The sequence below is a fragment of the Pleurodeles waltl genome, chromosome 3_1, assembly GCF_031143425.1.
Source record: "Pleurodeles waltl isolate 20211129_DDA chromosome 3_1, aPleWal1.hap1.20221129, whole genome shotgun sequence".
Classification (NCBI taxonomy): Eukaryota; Metazoa; Chordata; class Amphibia; order Caudata; family Salamandridae; genus Pleurodeles; species Pleurodeles waltl.
This window is the reverse complement of record NC_090440.1, coordinates 14142738-14164760: the sequence shown is the minus strand read 5'-3', so window position 1 is coordinate 14164760 and position 22023 is coordinate 14142738. Positions and strand designations below refer to the sequence as shown.

The 22023-nt window shown below is 48.9% G+C and overlaps 1 protein-coding gene across 6 annotated transcripts in view; it reads right to left on the bottom strand.

The window, feature by feature from the left end:
* Nucleotides 1–22023, bottom strand: part of CKAP5 (cytoskeleton associated protein 5) — a 627586-nt gene that overhangs the window by 150761 nt on the left and 454802 nt on the right. For all 6 annotated transcript variants that reach the window (XM_069221686.1, XM_069221689.1, XM_069221691.1 and 3 more), the window contains 2 exons: nt 18828–19021; nt 9079–9257 (listed from right to left, as the gene is read on the bottom strand). In XM_069221686.1, the coding sequence (XP_069077787.1) occupies nt 9079–9257; nt 18828–19021 (373 nt within the window). The remainder of the gene's footprint in view (nt 1–9078; nt 9258–18827; nt 19022–22023) is intronic.

The following is a 22023-nucleotide window of genomic DNA, read 5'->3' as shown; positions in this document are numbered from 1 at the left end:
GGTTCAGGAGGACAATTAGTTTTCTCTGCGCTTATGTGCACAGTCTATGTAATGGTAATCGAAAAACTAGATAAGTAGTAAGCAAACATCTTCCAAGAAGCTATCAGTTCAACAGCTTATTCATCAGGTAAGACTGAGGAAATCGGAGGTCCATCTGACAACTCCACTAATCAAAGAAAGCAAATGCACCCCAGTCTAGTACATTTTGGGTAGGTGTATGACAGACATTGGAGAAGGAAAAATGTTACTTACCCAGTAAGTATCTGTTCGTGGCATATGCTGTAGATTCACATGCTCTGCATACTTGGCGTATCTAGTGCTGGGTCTGAGGGGTTACAAGTTGTTTTTGTTTGAAATAGTCTTGAGTAACGCGTGCAGCAACGCCTCTTGCTGGTAATGCGCACGGTCCTGGACTCTTCCTCCAGACTGTTTTTCTGCAGGAGGTTCTGAATGGAGTACTGCAAGCAGGTGCAATATATGCTGACCATATGTGTAAAACATTAGACCACTGCAACAACCACAGGTGTCAATGGAGGTGGTGGGCATATGTGAATCTACAGCACTATATGACAAATGCTTACTAGACAAGTAACATTCTGTTTGATGGCACGTGTGGCTCTGCGTGGATTATAAAGCAGTGCCTCCTCATGAGTGGTGGCTAACGTGGGTGTTGGTGTTTTGAAACAGTATGTAGCACTGCCTGACCCACATTAGCTTGTTGGTGTGCTAAAACATCCACACAGTAGTGTTTGGTGACTGTGTGAGGTGTTGACCATGGCGCTGCCTGGCAGATGTAAGCTATGGGTATGTTACCTAGAAAAGCCACATATGCACCTTTGTGTGCTGAATGCGCTCTAGGGGCAACAGGCAGTGGTCTCTTAGGTTCTAAGAAGTTTGTGTACATTTTACACTCATTCTTGCTTTACTTGCTCTAGTAACAGGGTTGCCTTTATTAGGTGGAGAGAAAGCAACAAACAGCTGTTTAGTCCTTCTAAATGTTTTTCTCTATCAATAGAAAACATAAGAGTTTTCTTCACGTCTAACGTGTGGATGGCTCTTTCAGCAACAGGTTCAGGTTGTGAAAAGAAAACTGGCAAATCAATAGCCTGAGATGAAACACATTATTTTTGGTAGAAATTTTGGATTGGTACAAAGAACCACTGTTTTTATGTATTTGGGAAAATGGTTAAGAAGGCAGTCCGCCATAAGGCTAGTGAGTACCACATTAAGATTCCAGGAAGACACTGGAGGTGATCTTGGTGGTATCACCTTTTAAGCTCTTCCATAAAAGTGTTGACAACAGTGATTCTGAAAAGAGAAGAACTTTGTTCTGGAAATACGCAATAGCTGCTAGATGCAACCTTAAAGAAGTATATGTAGGAAAGCAGCATCTTTCTAGCATAGTTGCCCCCACTTTTTGCCTAAGCTCAATGTGTTTAGACTAATACACTGGGATCCTGCTAGGCAGGACCCCAGGGTGTGCGGTCTCCTCTAAATGCAGTTGCTTAGTAACATTTACACCCCACAATTGGCATACTGGTGCAACCATGTAAGTCCCTAGTACATGGTACTCAGGGTCCTTTAGGAATTGCAAGTGCTTTACATTCCTCCTGGATAAGCTTTAGCTGCTCGTCCTAGCTACCCCTAGAGAGCTTCTGCTATCTGGACACCTAAACCCTATCTCTAAGGAGTGCCTGGACTCAGTATAGGGTGTCACACCGTAGGTGTACACCATAAATTGAGCCAGTCTCCTACACTAAGGGTTGCCTGGACTCAGTATAGGGTGGCACACCATAGGTGTACACCATAAACTGAGACATCTTCGCGCATGAAGGCTTGGCTGGATTCCGTATAGGGTGCCACACCATAAGTGTGCAGCATACACTGAGCCAGCCTCCTGCACTAAGGGTTGCCTGGACTCAGTATAGGGTGTCACACCATAGGTGTGCACCATGACAGCCTCCTGCACTAAGGGTTGCTGGGACTCCTTATAGGGAAGCCCAATGCCAAATTGTCTATGCAAGGCAAGACCGCTGCAACAAGGGTGTCCCATGGAACAGGGTCCAGGATAACACCCTTTCATCTAAAGGTTGGTTTCGTTCCACTGTTGCAAAGAGTGAAAGGTGTAGTTGTCTACCAACACTAGATCCTCCAAGTGACCCTGTGCCTGAGACCATTGACGTAGCAAGACATTCCTGCAACGGGCGCTTGTGAAGTCATGCGTGTGGTACTACGGCAATGCAGGAGGCCATCATTCCCAGAAGTTTCATTGTTACCTTCACCGAAACCCATATATTGGTGCGAAAGTAAAGACTTTGAACTTGAAAATTCTGAATTCTTTGTGGACTTGGATAAGCTATGCCAAGCTATGTATTGATTACAGCCCCAAGGTAAGGCTGTATCTGGAGTGGGGTGAGATTTCTGAAAATTGATAGTGAACCCTAACCAGTGAAGCAAGTCTATTGTGGTTTGAATATGGGTGAGACACCGATTGTGAGAGCTGGCTCGGATAAGCTAGCCCCCTAGGTATGGGTGCACACAGATCTTGTCTGCAGAGGTGATGTGCTACCACCGCAAGACACTGAACACTCTTGGTGCTGCGGTGATCCTGAATGGCACCACCTTGAATTGATAGTGCTGGTCTTCTTCGACTAACCTGAGAAACTTGCAATGAGCGGGTGAATAGGAATATGAAAGTAGGCGTCGTTTAGATCTAGCGCGTATAGGAAATCGCCTTTCTGAAGCAGGGGTAACATCCTGAAGAGTGACCATGTGAAAATACTCTGGTATGTAATGATTTAAAATCTGAGCCAGAATGGGTCTTAGGGAGCCATCCTTCTTGGGGATTAAAATAATTTTTTATTTTTTAAAAACCATGCCCCTTGATGCTGAATAGGAACCTGCTCCAATGCCCCTTTTGCAAGCAGTGATTAGGCATCCTGTTTAAGTAGGGTGATGTGATCTTGTGAGAGACGGAGTACAAGGTGGAATATCTGGCGGTGTGTAACTGGGCTCCAGAAAATAACCATGTTAGATAATACGATATGATAAAAGGGCTGAAGGCGCCCTCCTACAGCTGTTTAGTGTTCCGAGAGGAGCCGAAATAAGTCACTGCTTGAAGGCAGCGCTAGATCCTCAAGGGGATCGGTGTGCAACTGGTCAAAGTCACCTCCAGTATCCTGTATGGGAAATGCGGCGACACTTGTGGTGAAAACTCCAAGGGATCACTATGCAATTGTTGTGGAGACAGAACGTGGTGGAGGCATGGGGGGGGGGGGGTGGGGGGGGGGGGGTCAGTGGAGGAGATGAAGAGGGTTGGTGCGCCTCTTGTATGTCCACATCTGTCCTCCACTGCTTGACTGGAGGTGTAGAATTGTCTAAAACCTCCTCAAATGAAAGCTGTCTTTTAGAAGGTGTGGAGATGACAGTTTTTACCAACACCCTTCCTGTTTTCAAGTGGATATGGAGGTGAGATGGCTTGCGTTGGAGCGGCTGCTTCATTCTATGGAGGATCGGCTCTAGTAACAATTTCGGTTCTGGACATGTTTTTTCGGTTCCACAAGCGGACCGTTTCAGTGCCAAAGTAGTCTGAGCTGAGGCAAGTGGTCTTTTTGGTGCAGAGAGAGTCAATCAAATAGAGGTGGAAGGTTTCTGTGCCAAGATGGATGGCTTTCGGCTTTGAGTAGAAGCAACATTTTTTGGGGTTAAGTTTTGGTGCCAAGCCAGAGGGCAGGACGTCCGAAAAGGTTTTTTAATGCCTGCCATGGCTGGAATGCAGTGGCGGCTTGAGAGTTTTGGCTTCCAAGGTGGTATGTTATTAGTAGGGGGGGGGGGGGGGGGGGGGATTTACTCATGGTTTGTTGACCCAGGGGACTTCCTGCATCTTCAGTGTGACTTCGGTTTCAGAGTCACGATCTTGGATGAGAATGCAGTCGTCTCCTCGCCAGCTGACGCCTCCTGGGGGTGGGGGCTGGCAGGTGATTTAATCATGGTTTGTTGACCCAGGGGACTTCGTGTATCTCCAGTGTGACTTCAGTTTTGGAGTCACGATCTTGTATGGAGAATGCAGTGGTCTCCTCAGCAGCTGAGGCCTCCCTGGGGGTGAGGGGTGATTTACTCATGGTTTGTTGACCCAGGGGACTTCGTGTATCTCCAGTGTGACTTCGGTTTCGGAGTCACGATCTTGGATGAGAATGCAGTCGTCTCCTCGGCAGCTGAGGCCTCCTGGGGGTGGGGGCTGGCAGGTGATTAATTCATGGTTTGTTGACCCAGGGGACTTCGTGTATCTCCAGTGTGACTTCGGTATCGGAATTACAATCTTGTATGAGAATGCAGTCGTCTCCTCGGCAGCTGAGGCCTCCTGGATTTCCTGCTCCATGTTTGCAGTGATGTCCGACCTTTTCGGTATCTAGGACATCTGTTCAATTTCCTGCCTCTGTAGCTCTTCTACAAGCTCTTCTGTCGCGTAGTCTTTTTTTAAACAGAAGGACTGGCAGGCCTCACAATCCTCTGTGGACCTGGTGTTGATCGGTCAGAGGCAATTTGGAATGGCACTTCGGACAGAAACGGAAGGGTAACCGTTCCATCAGTCTCATTCTCCAAAGATGTAGAGTGGAAAAAACGGCCACCTGAAGGGCGTGGCTGTAGGAGGCTGGCCTGGCTTGTAGTGGGTACCAGAGGTACTTACACCCTGTGCCAGGTCCAGTTATCCCTTATTAGTAGATTGGAGGGGTTCTAGCAGCTTAGGCTGATGGAGGTAGCTATGGCAAAGCAGCTTAGGCTGAACTAGGAGACATGCAAAGCTCCTACTATACCACTTATATCATATAGCACAGTATCATAAGAAAACAATACTCAGAGTTACTAAAAATAAAGGTACTTTATTTTAGTGATAATATGCCAAAAGTATCTTAGAGGATATACTCCCTTAGGAGGTAAGTAAGATACACAAAATATACACACAAACCAAAATCAGGTAAGTGACAGTTAGAACAGTGATGCAAACACTGTAGAACACAATAGAATGCAATAGGGTGAAATAGGCCTAGGGACAAAACACAAACCATATACTCCAAAAGTGGAATGCAAATCACAAATGGACCCCAGGCCTAGTGTAGTGTGTAGAGGGTCGCTGGGAGTGTAAGGAAACACTAAGGGTGTCCAAGATACCCCACCCCAAGACCCTGAAAAGTAGGAGTAAAGTTACCCTACCACCCCAGAGACAGTAAAGTCGAGATAGGGGATTCTGCAAGGACAACAACTGACGGCACAACACTGAAGACGGATTCCTGGACCTGTAAAGGAAGGGGACCAAGTCCAAGAGTCGCGCAAGTGTCCAGGGGGGGGGGGGCAGGAGCCCACTAAACCCCGGACGAAGGTGCAAAAGGGCTGCCTCCGGGTGGAAGAAGCCGAAGATTCTGCAACAATGGAAGGTGCCAGGAACTTCTCCATTGGTCAGAAGATGTCCCACGGCGTGCTTGAGGGTGCACAGTTGTTTCCACGCAGAGACCGCAAACAAGCCTTGCTAGCTGCAAGAGTCATGGTTGAGGATTTTGGGTGCTGCCAGGGCCCAGGCAGGACCTCCCCTTGGAGGAGGAGACAGAGGGGGTGCTCAGCAACACAAAAAGCCCACGCAGAAGCAGGGAGCACCCACAGACGTACTGGAACAGGTACTTAGAAGATCTGAGGAAGACGGTCGACTCCGAACCAAAGGAGGGTCCCACGACGTCAGAGGCCAACTCAGCAAGTTGGGCAATGCAGGACAGAGTGCTGGGGACCTGGGCTAGGCTGTGCACAAAGGAAGTCTTTCAAAAGTGCACAGAAGCCAGAGCAGCTGCAGTTCACGCAGTACACAGGATTACTGTCTTGCATGGGGAGGCAAGGACTTACCTCCACCAAATTTGGACAGAAGGGCCACTGGACTGTCGAAGACACTTGGACCCAGCTCCTGTGTTCCAGGGACTATGCTCGTCAGGTTGACAGGGGACCCAGAGGACCGGTGATGCAGACGTTTGGTGCCTGCGTTAGCAGGGGGAAGATTCTGTCAACCCACTGGAGATTTCTTCTTGGCTTCCAGTGCAGGGTGAAGGCAGACAGCCCTCAGAACATGCACCACCAGGAAACAGTCGAGAAAGTCGGCAGGATGAGGCGCTACAATGTTGCTGGTAGTCTTCTTGCTACTTTGTTGTGGTTATGCAGGCGTCCTGGAGCAGTCAGCGGTCGATCCTTGGCAGAAGTCGAAGTGGGAGATGCAGAGGAACTCTGGTGAGCTCTTGCATTCGTTATCTGGTGAGATGCCCACAGGGGAGACCCTAAATAGCCCACAGAGGAGGATTGGCTACAGAGAAAGGTAAGCACCTATCAGGAGGGGTCTCTGACATCACCTGCTGGCACTGGCCACTCAGCTGTCCATTGTGCCCTCACACCTCTGCATCCAAGATGGCAGCGGTCTGGGACACACTGGAGGACCTCTGGGCACCTGGTGCTGGTCAGGGGAGTGGTCACTCCCCTTTGTCCAGTTTCACGCCAGAGCAGGGCTTGGGGGGGGGGGGGGGGGGGTGATCCCTGAAGGGTGTAGACTGGCTTTTGCAAGGAGGGCACCATCTGTGCCCTTCAAAGCATTTCCAGAGGCCAGGGGAGACTACTCTTCTCCCAGGCCCTTCACACCTATTTCCAAAGGGAGAGGGTGTAACACCCTCTCTGAGGAAATCCTTTGTTCTGCCTTCCTGGGACTGGGCTGCCCAGGCCCCAGGGGGGGCAGAAACCTGTCTGAGGGGTTGGCAGCAGCAGTAGCTGCAGAGGAGACCCCGGAAAGTTCGTTTTGCAGTACCCGGGCTCTATGCTGGAGACCCGGGGATGCATGAAATTGTCCCCTCAATACCAGAATGGTATTGGGGTGACAATTCCATGATCCTAGACATGTTACATGGCCATGTCCGGAGTTACCATGGTGACGCTACATATAGGTATTGACCTATATGTAGTGCACGGGTGTGATGGTGTCCCCGCACTCACACAGTCCGGGGAATTTGCCCTGAACAATGTGGGGGCACCTTGGCTAGTTCCAGGGTGCCCTCACACTAAGCAACTTTGCACCTAACCTTCACTAAGTGAGGGTTAGCCATATAGGTGACTTATTAAGTTACCCAAGTGCAGTGTAAAATGGCTGTGAAATAACGTGGACATTATTTCACTCAGGCTGCAGGGGCAGTCCTGTGTAAGAATTGTCCGAGCTCCCTATGGGTGGCAAAAGAAATGCTGCAGCCCATAGGGATCTCCTGGAACCCCAATACCCTGGGTACCTCAGTACCATATACTAGGGAATTAAGGGTGTTCCAGTGTGCCAATCAGAATTGGTAAAATTAGTCACCAGCCTGAAGTGACAATTGTAAAAGCAGAGATAGCATAAACACTGAGGTTCTGGTTAGCAGAGCCTCAGTGATCCAGTTAGGAACCACACAGGGAACACATACAGGGCATACACTATGAGCACTGGGGTCCTGGCTAGCAGGATCCCAGTGACACAGGCAAAAACAAACATACATAAGTAAAAAATGGGGGTAACATGCCAGGCAAGATGGTACTTTCCTACAGTGGCCCAAAGGGCCGGAGTAGAAAAATCGAATCCCATGAAGATTTCTTCAGTCCCGGATCGAAATGGATTAAGAATAACGCAATCAGAAACAATACTGACAGGGTTGGTGAGGGTTTGCCAGCAGAAGAGACTTTACAGTCTTGAACTAGAGCTTTGAAGAAACATGACCAGACCCGATGATAGAAGAAAACAATCTGAAGATGAAGTCCAGGCCATGCGCATTACCAGCAAGAGGAGGAGTCACTACACCAATAGACTTTTGAGCAAATGCGTGTAACCTTCTGGACCCAACACTAGGTGGCAGGAGTATGCAGAGCTTGTGTATCTACAGCCACACGCTATCAAACAAATATTTCGTTGGGCTCAGATAGATGATTTTTTAGGGGTCCTCAGGCATGCCTGATTTTGACAGGTGCTCAAATGTCGCCAATTAATATTAAGTCAAGTATTTCCAGTAATCACTTTTAGACTTCGCTGGCACACAGAGTGCTACTTCTAGTGATTACTACGTGGGACCCATAAATCACTGTCTTGTTAGGACTCAACCAACACCTCACTGACGAGGCCTGATGTGAACAAAACAACTGAGCGCTTGACTGAAGTGCTTCATTGGAGGCAGCACACGCTTGGATAAAAGTAGGTGTTCATTCAGTTACACAACATTCTAGTCCACATTTTTCAAGACTGAAAGTTGAATCAATTTGTGTGTTTTGATTGTAAGAGTGAGAAGAGGCCAATTGCCAGCGATGTTCTGTATGTATACTTGAGTAACGAAATCAGGAAACTGCTGGTAAGATCATGTCTCGGTTGGCACAGGTCTCGACAAATGAGAGAAGTATTAAAGCGGAGTAACAGAGTAAATAGTTTACTGTGCTTCAGATCCTTTATATACAACAGAAACTCTGGAAAAATGCAAACTGTTAGAATAAACCTTTTTAAGAAATTAGGCCCTTAAATCATGGTCTGTGAACTTTAGTCCTTCACATTATGTTTCTGGAATCAAGTTTGATTTAAAGCCAAGCAGAGCAAGTTACTTCAACAAGCCTATGAAGCAGCATCCAGCTGTTCAAGTCAGGAGGTTTAGAGGCTAAAGCTACCCTGAAGGAGAGCTGCCCCACAGATTTCTTTTCTGCAAGTCACAAGCACCCCTTTTACACAAGAAGTTTGTCTGGGTCTCTATGACAAGAGTATAGATAATCTGCACTTACAACTGGCCTTTAACTAAAAAGAAAACCTACATTTCAATAAAGGTATTATGTGATAGCGATGTTAAAAAATAGGCTGCTAGAAAAAGGACCTCAAAAATACGATGTAGGGAGCTTTGAAAACTGGCTGGACAGAAGAAACTTAGTGTTGCAGAAACTGGAGGCACAAAGTGTTTGAGGCTTGACAGGAGGGGTATGAACAAGGTTTTCACATGACTTGTGTTCGAATGCTGGTGAACAGAATGGGATGCGACTAGTGTAGGACAAGCGGGCACTCACTTGAGCTTGGAGGATACATCTTCCGCTGGCCCCTTCCGCAGCACGCTCGCATTGGGGTTGGCGGTTGCAGCCCGTTGAGGTTTCTCCTCTACCTGCCTCGCGGGTGCAGCAGCTGAAGCTGGCCTCTTTGCAGCACGCTTAATCCTTTCTTCTAGCATGCTTAAGTCCTTCTCAGAAAGCTGTATAGGAAAGAGGGAACATGCCTGCATTACAAATCCTGACTGCCATTACCAACGTAACAAAAGGGTCCTTTGGACTAAACCCCAACAAGTACAGTCACTGACAGTTACATTCTGAAAGGCTCTTTCTGGTGCATCTCTGGTAGGAAAATGACAAATGCGATTCTAGGGTTAAGACGTAGACTCCTCAGCTTGTGAATTTACCCAGAGGTACAAGACTAGATCTGGAAAACTCAAACGCAGTGCTCCTATGCACCATAAATGGCCGCATGCAACTCCACACACGTCATATGTAGGAAGCTGGCTCTTTAGTTAGAGACCAAAACAAGGAACGCTGTGTAAAGAGTCCAGGCAAACGCGACCTAAAAGCTCTTTTGTGCTAGTGTGGATGAGCAGGTCGGGCTTATCAGGGGGCAGTGCTAAGCCATTTATTGCACAGTCAGTAAGTCAGACACCAATTTATAAAAATAAATTACCTATATGAGTTTAGATACCAAAATCATCAGTATAGGGTAAGTAGTTTGAGACAAGAATTTTTATAGGTTTCAGAAGTTCTAAGTGCAATTTCTGGAGTGGTAATGTTACCCTATGAGCGAACAACGTATACTGCATTCGGGCACTTGTCAGCGACTTATGGAACTCTTCTCCTGGACTTAAGGTGAGTATGGGAAAGGGTCCAAGGCAGCACCAACAGGTCACCTCAGGGTGCAGAGGTGCTTTTCAGCATTGGATGCCCCTTTTAAGTCTATGGGGCATCTGTCTGGTGACAGAGTCTGCAAGTTGCAACAGGGGGGAGCCAGTCTGTGGAAACCCAATGTGTGGGGGGAAATAGGTCAGTCCTTAAGACGCTCGGGCATTTAGGGACACGGTCTATCGAATCTCTGGTCCTGGCATCATGGGAGCCACCTAAGTAATATATTTAGGGGTGTTACAGGGAGTGTCAGGTAGTAGTAAATGGCTAACCTACCTTTACCGTGACTACACCCTCTAAATGACCACTTCCTGTAGAAAGTAGGCATAAACCTAACCAATAGGACCTAACTTTCCTACTCATGTGCACGTCAGGTAGCACCACCTCAGGGATGAACACCTCCTGACTAGCTAATTTCCCCACCTGGCCAAATGGGCTCTGGACAGGGAATTTCCCCTCTCTGGGGAAGCCAAGGTCACATCAAAGGTAGTTGAGGAATTTAAAGTCTCCTGCCTTGATATGCTGATTACCGGACATCCTGCTTGGGCAGGCTTTGTTTCTGACCTCAGAGAGCTTAGGCTTTCACCTTCTGGAGGTCAGAAACTGGTCTGCGGTGGCAAGCTGGTCAGCCAGCTCACTGGTAGTTGGTAGGTTTTCAGAGGGTACCTTGAAAGTACCCTCTGGGTACAGGTACTAATAAATCCATCACTGGAATCAGTATGGGTTTATTAATACGAGGTGTTTGACACCAAACACCATAGGATTCAGTGAAGCCATTATGTAGCTTGGAAACGCACTTTGACCAGTGCCCAGAACATAACTTAAGATGGCTTCCCAGCTTGCTTGCACGGTCAGTAATTGAACTGGCCAGCACAGGGGCATATCTGCTCCTGCAGATATGTGCTCGCATGGGATACAATGCACCCTTGTGTTAGAGTTGTAATGCCTGCTGTAGTGGTTGAAGGAAGCTGGGTTCTGGTTCCAATACTCCCACAGGCTTTTTGCCTATTTTTTGAAGCAACTGACTGAAGTGCACTATGTAGGAAAGTGCTTATTTTTGACATGGTATCTGATGTGATTGGACGTGCACTGGGTTCCTCCCAGCGAGGTCCCCAGTGCCAGATCTCTTTCCCAACACTGTACAATTGTTTACCCAACTGGCAAACCCTTTAGCACCCTCTGTAAGTCCCTAGTAAATTGTACCCTGGTGCCTAGGGCCCCGAGATGCTAAAGAGTGCCCCTAAAGGCTGCAGCACGCTAAGGGACCCCTCACCAACTACTACTATGTCCCCTAACAATGCATGCAATATATGAATGTCTCCTCTCTAGCAGGCCTAACCGTCCTATCACAGGGTACATTATATTACAGGTGAAGGCATATCTGCACAACTAGCTATGCCCCTGCTACATCTGCCAATTCTCAGACATACTAAGTGGCCAGGGAAGCCATTTTCAATGCACGTACTAGATACTGGTCAGTACAAGTTCGCCCGTTTCAGTGGAGCTAGGGATGCTTGGTAGCAAACATCTCATGTAGATAAGCCCACACTGATTCCAGTGATGGATTTACCAATATATGCACCCAGAAGGCACATTAGAGATGCCCCCTGAAAACCTACCAGTCTCTTGTGTGCTTGCTGACTGGTCCCGCCAGCCTGCCCTTACGGTGAGAGCCCTCTTCTCTCAGGAGGTCCAGAATAAAAGCCTGTCTGGGAAGAGGGTGTAACACCCCCCTCCCCTTAGGATGGCCTGCTGATTAGCCTTCCCAAGGCAACAAGCCCCAAAGGGCGGCCGCCTTTGAAATGAAAATCTGGCTCCCCTTATAGGAGGTGAAGCCACCCCCTCTGTTCAGAGACCACTTGGCACCTGGACAGGTGGGAAAGTTAGCTAGTCAGGTAGGCGTGCCACCTGCAGGCTAGTACCACCCCTAAGGTGGGCTCAGTCGAAGTGAACACGGTTTTTCAGGGGTAGGCACCTTTGAGATGACATAACTAGGAATTCTGTAATAGGTTATGGCCACTTCCCACAGGAAGTTGACATAGTGGGGGCGTAGTGACTCCAAGGATCAGTAGCTTATTGGCTACTATCACTCCCAACGCCCATAAAGGGGCCTCTGGCACCAGAGAAGCAGATTCCGACAACCCAAGAAGCCCAAGGACACCAAAAAGCCACTAAAGCAGAAGAGGAGAAAATAAGCAGCTGAACTGCTACCAACCCAGCCGGCCTGTCCGCATCTGTAAGGAAATGCCTCCTTGGCATGGTTACCCCCTGACTTTTTGCCTTTGCTGATGCTATGTTTTGAATTGAAAGTGTGCTGAGACCTGCTAACCAGGCCCCAGCACCAGTGTTCTTTCCCTAACCTGTACTTTTGTATCCACAATTGGCACACCCTGGCATCCAGATAAGTCCCTTGTAAATGGCACCCCTGGTACCAAGGGCCCTGATGCCAAGGAAGGTCTCTAAAGGCTGCAGCATGTCTTATGCCACCCTGGAGACCCCTCACTCAGCACAGACACACTGCTTGCCAGCTTGTGTGTGCTGGTGAGAACAAAACAAGTAAGTCGACATGGCACTCCCCTCAGGGTGCCATGCCAGCCTCTCACTGCCTATGCAGGTGTAGATAAGTCACCCCTCTAGTAGGCCTTACAGCCCTAAGGCAGGGTGCACTATACCATAGGTGAGGGCACCAGTGCATGAGCACTGTGCCCCCACAGTGTCTAAGCAATACCTTAGACATTGTAAGTGCAGGGTAGCCATAAGAGTATATGGTCTGGGAGTCTGTTTTACACGAACTCCACAGCACCATAATGGCTACACTGAAAACTGGGAAGTTTGGTATCAAACTTCTCAGCACAATAAATGCACACTGATGCCAGTGTACATCTTATTGTAAAATACACCCCAGAGGGCACCTTAGAGGTGCCCCCTGAAACCTTAACAGACTATCTGTGTAGGCTGACTAGTTCCAGCAGCCTGCCACAACCGAGACATGTTGCTGGCCCCATGGGGAGAGTGCCTTTGTCACTCTGAGGCCAGTAACAAAGCCTGCACTGGGTGGAGATGCTAACACCTCCCCCAGGCAGGAGCTGTCACACCTGGCGGTGAGCCTCAAAGGCTCACCCCTTTGTGCCAAAACCGCAGGACACTCCAGCTAGTGGAGTTGCCCGCCCCCTCCGGCCTCAGCCCCCACTTTTGGCGGCAAGGCCGGAGAAAATAATGAGAATAACAAGGAGGAGTCACTGGCCAGTCAGGACAGCCCCTAAGGTGTCCTGAGCTGAAGTGACTAACTTTTAGAAATCCTCCATCTTGCAGATGGAGGATTCCCCAATAGGATTAGAGATGTGACCCCCTCCCCTTGGGAGGAGGGACAAAGAGGGTGTACCCACCCTCAGGGCTAGTAGCCATTGGCTACTAACCCCCCAGACCTAAACACGCCCTTAAATTTAGTATTTAAGGGCTTCCCTGAACCTAAGAATTTAGATTCCTGAAACTACAAGAAGAAGACTGCTGAGCTGACAAACCCCTGCAGAGGAAGAACAGAAGACACCAACTGCTTTTGCCCCAGACTTACCGGCCTGTCTCCTGCCTTCCAAAGAAACCTGCTCCAGCGACGCTTTCCAAGGGACCAGCGACCTCTGACTCCTCTGAGGACTGCCCTGCTTCAAGAAAGACAAGAAACTCCTGAGGACAGCGGCACTGCTCCAAAAGAACTGCAACTTTGTTTCAAAGGAGCAGATTTAAAGACCCCTGCAACTCCCCGCAAGAAGCGTGAGACTTGCAACACTGCACCCGGCGACCCCGACTCGACTGGTGGAGAACCAACACCTCAGGGAGGACCCTCCGGCGACTCCGAGACTGTGAGTAACCAAAGTTGTCCCCCCTGAGCCCCCACAGCGACGCCTGCAGAGGGAATCCCGAGGCTCCCCTGACCGCGACTGCCTGAACTCCATTTCCCGACGGCTGGAAAAGACCCTGCACCCGCAGCCCCCAGCACCTAAAGGAACGGAACTTCTGTGCAGGAGTGACCCCCAGGAGGCCCTCTCCCTTGTCCAGGTGGTGGCTACCTTGAGGAGCCCCCCCCTTGCCTGCCTGCAACGCGGAAGAGATCCCTTGATCTCTCATTGAAAAAAATTGGAAACCCGACGCGTGTTTGCACACTGCACCCGGGCGCCCCCGCACTGCTGAGGGTGTACTTTTTGTGCTGACTTGTGTCCCCCCCGGTGCCCCACAAAACCCCCCTGGTCTGCCCTCCGAAGTCGCGGGTACTTACCTGCTGGCAGACCGGAACCGGGGCACCCCCTTCTCTCCATTGAAGCCTGTGTGTTTTGGGCACCTCTTAGACCTCTGCACCTGACCGGCCCTGAGCTGCTGGTGTGGTAACTTTGGGGTTGCTCTGAACCCCCAACGGTGGGCTACCTTGGACCCAAACCTGAGACTTGTAAGTGACTTACTTACCTGTTAAAACTAACATTACTTTACCTCCCCCAGGAACTGTGAAAATTGCACTAAGTGTCCACTTTTAAAACAGCTTATTGTGTTTTATGTAAAAAGTATACATGCTAATGTAATGATTCAAAGTTCCTAAAGTACTTACCTGCAATACCTTTCAAATGAGATATTACATGTAGAATTTGAACCTGTGGTTCTTAAAATAAACTAAGAAAATATATTTTTCTATAACAAAACCTATTGGCTGGATTTGTCTCGGAGTGTGTGTTCCTCATTTATTGCCTGTGTGTATGTACAACAAATGCTTAACACTACTCCTTAGATAAGCCTACTGCTCGACCACACTACCACAAAATAGAGCATTAGTATTCTCTTTTTGCCACTATCTTACCTCTAAGGGGAACCCTTGGACTCTGTGCATACTATTCCTTACTTTGAAATAGTGCATACAGAGCCAACTTCCTACAGCATCCCTCGTCGAAATCTGCACCAAACTCGACTTGTCCTGAAGTGGGACTCCAGAAAGCTACCTGCCTTCGAAAAAGACCCAAGACAGCAGAGGAACAGTGGACCTGTTCTCCAGCAAACTCCAAAACAGTGACTTTGAAACCTCCGGGACCACTAAAACCAACACCTGAAGTCACCACTGCACCTGCTCTCTCCGACCCCAGTTAAAGTCGATCACTGGTGCCAACAAGGCTCCCTAGCCCTCCACAGTCAGAGTCGATTGTGGTTTCACCCCACCCGGACTTCCCAACGACAGCTGCAGCCTCAGGACGCAGCCCCCTTCTACCGCAACCGATCCGGTCAGCAAAATCCAACTGAAGACACCTGAACCAGTCGCCCCGGAGCCATGGAGAAGAGGACCAAAGGTGCCCACCTGTGCCAGACCATCATGAGGCCTGAACCCAGTTGTTGGTACGGCCCGACAGGCCTCTTGGCCAAAGCCTGTAGCCTCTTTTTTACAGTGACCAATTTCCATTGAAACGCACTGGGCACCTGTAGGAAGTTGGCTCTGTATGTGCTATTTCAAAGTAAGGAATAGCATGCACAGAGTCCAAGGGTTCCCCTTAGAGGTAAAATAGTGGTAAAAATAGATAATACTAATGCTCTATTTTGTGGTAGTGTGGTCGAGCAGTAGGCTTATCCAAGGAGTAGTGTTAAGCATTTGTTGTACATACACAGACAATAAATGAGGTACACACACTCAGAGACAAATCCAGCCAATAGGTTTTTGTATAGAAAAATATCTTTTCTTAGTTTATTTTAAGAACCACAGGTTCAAATTCTACATGTAATATCTCATTCGAAAGGTATTGCAGGTAAGTACTTTAGGAACTTCAAATCATAAAAATTGCATGTATACTTTTCAAGTTATTGACAAATAGCTGTTTTAAAAGTGGACACAGTGCAATTTTCACAGTTCCTGGGGGAGGTAAGTTTTTGTTAGTTTTACCAGGTAAGTAAGACACTTACAGGGTTCAGTTCTTGGTCCAAGGTAGCCCACCGTTGGGGGTTCAGAGCAACCCCAAAGTCACCACACCAGCAGCTCAGGGCCGGTCAGGTGCAGAGTTCAAAGTGGTGCCCAAAACACATAGGCTAGAATGGAGAGAAGGGGGTGCCCCGGTTCCGGTCTGCTTGCAGGTAAGTACCCGCGTCTTCGGAGGGCAGACCAGGGGGGTTTTGTAGGGCACCGGGGGGGACACAAGCCCACACAGAAATTTCACCCTCAGCAGCGCGGGGGCGGCCGGGTGCAGTGTAGAAACAAGCGTCGGGTTCGCAATGTTAGTCTATGAGAGATCTCGGGATCTCTTCAGCGCTGCAGGCAGGCAAGGGGGGGGTTCCTCGGGGAAACCTCCACTTGGGCAAGGGAGAGGGACTCCTGGGGGTCACTTCTCCAGTGAAAGTCCGGTCCTTCAGGTCCTGGGGGCTGCGGGTGCAGGGTCTCTCCCAGGCGTCGGGACTTTGGATTCAAAGAGTCGCGGTCAGGGGAAGCCTCGGGATTCCCTCTGCAGGCGGCGCTGTGGGGGCTCAGGGGGGACAGGTTTTGGTACTCACAGTATCAGAGTAGTCCTGGGGTCCCTCCTGAGGTGTTGGATCTCCACCAGCCGAGTCGGGGTCGCCGGGTGCAGTGTTGCAAGTCTCACGCTTCTTGCGGGGAGCTTGCAGGGTTCTTTAAGGCTGCTGGAAACAAAGTTGCAGCTTTTCTTGGAGCAGGTCCGCTGTCCTCGGGAGTTTCTTGTCTTTTCGAAGCAGGGGCAGTCCTCAGAGGATGTCGAGGTCGCTGGTCCCTTTGGAAGGCGTCGCTGGAGCAGGATCTTTGGAAGGCAGGAGACAGGCCGGTGAGTTTCTGGAGCCAAGGCAGTTGTCGTCTTCTGGTCTTCCGCTGCAGGGGTTTTCAGCTGGGCAGTCCTTCTTCTTGTAGTTGCAGGAATCTAATTTTCTAGGGTTCAGGGTAGCCCTTAAATACTAAATTTAAGGGCGTGTTTAGGTCTGGGGGGTTAGTAGCCAATGGCTACTAGCCCTGAGGGTGGGTACACCCTCTTTGTGCCTCCTCCCAAGGGGAGGGGGTCACAATCCTAACCCTATTGGGGGAATCCTCCATCTGCAAGATGGAGGATTTCTAAAAGTCAGAGTCACCTCAGCTCAGGACACCTTAGGGGCTGTCCTGACTGACCAGTGACTCCTCCTTGTTGCTTTCTTTGTTCCCTCCAGCCTTGCCGCCAAAAGTGGGGGCCGTGGCCGGAGGGGGCGGGCAACTCCACTAAGCTGGAGTGCCCTGCTGGGCTGTGACAAAGGGGTGAGCCTTTGAGGCTCACCGCCAGGTGTTACAGCTCCTGCCTGGGGGAGGTGTTAGCATCTCCACCCAGTGCAGGCTTTGTTACTGGCCTCAGAGTGACAAAGGCACTCTCCCCATGGGGCCAGCAACATGTCTCTGGTGTGGCAGGCTGCTGGAACTAGTCAGCCTACACAGACAGTCGGTTAAGTTTCAGGGGGCACCTCTAAGGTGCCCTCTGTGGTGTATTTTACAATAAAATGTACACTGGCATCAGTGTGCATTTATTGTGCTGAGAAGTTTGATACCAAACTTCCCAGTTTTCAGTGTAGCCATTATGGTGCTGTGGAGTTAGTGTTTGACAGACTCTCCGACCATATACTCTTATGGCTACCCTGCACTTACAATGTCTAAGGTTTTGTTTAGACACTGTAGGGGTACCATGCTCATGCACTGGTACCCTCACCTATGGTATAGTGCACCCTGCCTTAGGGCTGTAAGGCCTGCTAGAGGGGTGTCTTACCTATACTGCATAGGCAGTGAGAGGCTGGCATGGCACCCTGAGGGGAGTGCCATGTCGACTTACTCGTTTTGTCCTCACTAGCACACACAAGCTGGCAAGCAGTGTGTCTGTGCTGAGTGAGAGGTCTCCAGGGTGGCATAAGACATGCTGCAGCCCTTAGAGACCTTCCTTGGCATCAGGGCCCTGGGTACTAGAAGTACCAGTTACAAGGGACTTATCTGGATGCCAGGGGCTGCCAATTGTGGATACAAAAGTACAGGTTAGGGAAAGAACACTGGTGCTGGGGCCTGGTTAGCAGGCCTCAGCACACTTTCAATTGTAAACATAGCATCAGCAAAGGCAAAAAGTCAGGGGGCAACCATGCCAAGGAGGCATTTCCTTACAGCACCTTATGCTGTTTTGCACACTGCCACCCCTGTGCCCCTGGTGGTGTACAGCTGGTGCTACCTTGGACCTTGCCCACCACTCACCTCAACTCCTGGGCAAGAGAGAAGTAACAGTGTACTCTACCTGTTTGCAGAAATAGTTGTCCCCCTCATGAGATAACAGTGCAGAACTCAGAAACTGCAGTGTCCACTTTTTAAAGTGAAAGGAATTCCTATTTACAAACGTACTCACCTGAACGATTTCTCTGATGTCTGCTAAACATATAAAGATGCTTGCCATTTTTAGAAATTGGTGTGGATCTCTTTTTTAAGTCGTGTCATTTATTGACTAGTGTGTGCATCTGCGGAGGTCTTGCGCTCCTGTGTGTTAAGCCTAAGGCTGCTCAACCACATTACACCTAAACAGAGCACGTTATGATTGCATAGCAAGCTCGGTCCCCTCATTGGGGAACCCCTGGACTCTACATGGTGCATCCAGTTATTAAATATACCACATGAAGAGCCAGCTTCCTACAAGGCATCACAAGCACTTAAATCTAGCTCTGTAGCTTTAAGATGTAGGTTATCACCAGAAGGGCTTAAACAGCAGTTTTCATAGGTAGAGCACAGAGGAGGCTCACCCTCGAGCGGTTTCAATAGGGATGATTGCCCAGATCTGCATTCAGAGTGTAGCTACCCACCAAACTAGTACAGGGCCCAGTACTTTCTGAAGTCCAAAAAAAGCTTTAGTCATAACAGGACTTACATTGCCAATCAGCTTGAAGACCTGCTCTCCGTGCACATTGTACACAGCCACGATGGTGTTGAGCGCAGCATTCCGCACAGAGGTGTCACGGTCTCCAATGTGAACAGCAATCTCCTTCAAGGCTTTGCTGGGTGTTGGCTGACAGACATTCATACCGTAGGATTCCACCAAGCATCCCAGCTCTTCCAGGCACTCTAATGGGCAAGAGAGAAGTAACAGGCCTTCAAGAAAATGCAAGAAGAGAAAGCACTGACTGCAGTAATACTCTCGGAAACCTGAACCAACGGCTAGGATATCGTACTTGTCACAGATCGAGGAACAAGCTACTCACCTACATTAACACCCTACTGGTAAAAGCGAGCTGCAGGTTCTTCACCTTTCGAGAATTCCCCGGGCTGGACCCTGAAACTTTTCAGAAGTAGCTGTGTGTTACTAGGTGGCGCAGTGCAGCTCTGAACCGCTGGTGTTCCACACTGGAAATAAACTGCAGGGTACACGGGAAGGTACAGCAGCAAGAGAATGAAAGATAGGGCGTATGTATCCCAGCCGAACAATTTGCAGGAATATTTTGGAATTAGTCTTGTTAGAAAAGGCCTACATCTCCAAGCTTTCAGGGGAGGGATGGCAAGAAAACTGTGTGCTGGGGGAGGTTGGAGTCGTGCAATATGGTGATTGACTTAGGATGGGGAGATCTTGTGGGTGGGGAGGCAGAAGAAAGTCTGGGCCATGCCCCCAACAAAGTATCCATTAAGGCCTCATTAAAAGGCAAGAGGAGCTTAGTGGATGCTTTCCTCGACTGCAGGACTTCTGGACCATCAGTCTTGACCTCCAATGTGGTGAGCTAAGGGTCAAGGACATCAGCAGCCATATGCATTACCATGCCATAAGAAGCACTCACCGCAGTGGCACGACCAAGGGCTGAGTGGAGCCCCCAATTAAGGGGCTGTCAAGGCCACTAGCCTACTGTAACTCACTGTACCAATTCTCTTAAAGGTATGGCTGGTCAGTCTCATTGTGTCAATTGCCTGAATTAATGCCAAACAGGGAATAGAGATTATTTGTTCCCTTGTGAAGACTCAGATGGAGGAAGCAGCACCTCAGCAGCAGCTGGGCAAGGCCTCTGAGTCAGAGGGTAGAATGGATACCTCATCTTCCGGCATCGATGAATCTACAGCAAAGTTACAGGAATCAGTGTGGACCTTGGCAACGGCGGTGGAGCCAGAACTGGAGCCAGAAGCAGCCAAGTGACGGGCTCACAGTCCAACCAGTGCAAAGCAGACCCGCCAGAGGTGTTCTATATGAAGGGCCACTCGACTCCATTGGGCGTAAAGGGGGGAGTCAGTAAGGATCCTAAGAGTCCGAGCATGGCCTCTGGCAACTCTTCAATCTGTTTGAGTGGCGGGCGCCCCCAGACACTCTGGTTGTGCTGTGCATGGATTTGGATTTCTGTTCACTCTCGGCGGTAGAATTAAAATGGAGGTTGGGCTTGCAAACTTGCTCCCACTTGCAACTGTTTACTAGGATGCCCACGCAATAGTGTTTTGGGAAAGTATGGACTGGTGACCATGTAGCTGCCATATAAATATGCATGTCTGCACTTTTGCTAGGAACGGGATGGCCGCCACTTTTGTGCTCTGGGTCTTGCCTTTCATGGTATGCCTGCTTTGTCAGCATCACTGGATTGTTTGCATAATCCATCTTGAGGTGCCCATAGTCAGTGATTACCCTTGGAGTCTGCGAATGATACAAAAGACGCCTCTCCTTTGGCCTCTTGTCCTTTCCAGGTAGCACATCACCACCCAGCAATTAGACTTCTTTCAGCTTTTAATTTTGGTTGTTGGATGAAGCATGGAAGCTGGCTTGTTGTGATGAAGCCTGGGTCGTGCTGCATGACTACTCTGTATTTGCAGGTAGGTCTCTTGGGTGGTTAGTGCCTGCAGCTCGTTCACCTTGTACATTGATGTTATCACAATTAGGAGGGGGGGGTGGGGATTTTCCAAGGTCAAACTGCAGCTCTGCCTTGTGAATTTGTGCAAAGTCACCCCTTTGTTAATTGGGTTAACACCAGGATGAGGTTCCACACCGGTGCTGACCTGGGTGGAGCTTATTTTTCGTTCCTTCTAGAAACCTTGTAATCAATTATTTTATGAAGAGGTTTCTTCCTATACGTCTGCTTGAGTAGAGTATTATTGCTGCCAAATGTACTTATAGTGAAGCATATGTTAAACTTATCTATCACATACTGAAGATATTTGATCACTGTGGTGTCCTCTGTTCTAGAACAGTTTGTCTCTGGACAAGTGGACATGCCTCTCATTTGTGTAACTTTTGTTCTTGTCCTTCTAGTCTCCTTTACAATGCCCATGGATCATTCTGAAAGGTTCAAATGTCCAAATGACGTCCTTAGGAGCCAGGCTTCTAGGTTCAAGCCGCTTGTTTTCCTCTCCCTGCATGGAGAGGAGGTGCTTTGCCAGAAGCCTTTTTACGTTTCCTTGTCGCATCTCTAAGCAGGTCCGAGAATAACGTTCAGCTTGCCCACTGAAGCGCAATTAGGATTAGTGTCACTCAACTCAATCACTAAAGTTATGAGGAAAATCTGTAAAAAGGGGACATAAATGTCATTGACCAGTCGTGATAGATTCCCCTGGAAGTGGTGGTCTGGGTGTCTCGATGTAAAGTCTTGGTATTTTGCATTTTCCGGGGTTGCAAACAGATCACCCTCTGGCCCGAAGACCTCTAGGAGCACTGGCTTAGTTCCCATTCATACAGTACAGATGCTGGTTTGCTTTGTCTGCTAATCTATTTTCTATGCTTGGCAGGTATTTTGTGCGGACTAGATTGTGAAATGGACTACTATGAATTAGTAGTGGTTTTGGTTGACAACAATCCCGGGTTCTTATTTGTGCGAACAGTTCAAGGTGAGGTGCAAGTTTCCTTTAAGTCTATGGTTGCCATAAAGCCATTTTCTGCAGCCACAGGACGCCTTCCTGCACTGTGGATATTTTGAATTTTAGTACACTAATGAACTTTAAGAAGCAGAGCTCTAGAACTGGTCTTAAGCCTAGCACGGTTTTGGGACTATGTGGAGTAGTTTAAAAGTGTGGTTTCTGCTCTTGCACTCTACTCCTCTTTTTCTAAGAGGTTGTGTACTTCACATTGCAGGCAATGCCTCTTTAGAGTGTGAGCTTTTCTTTGG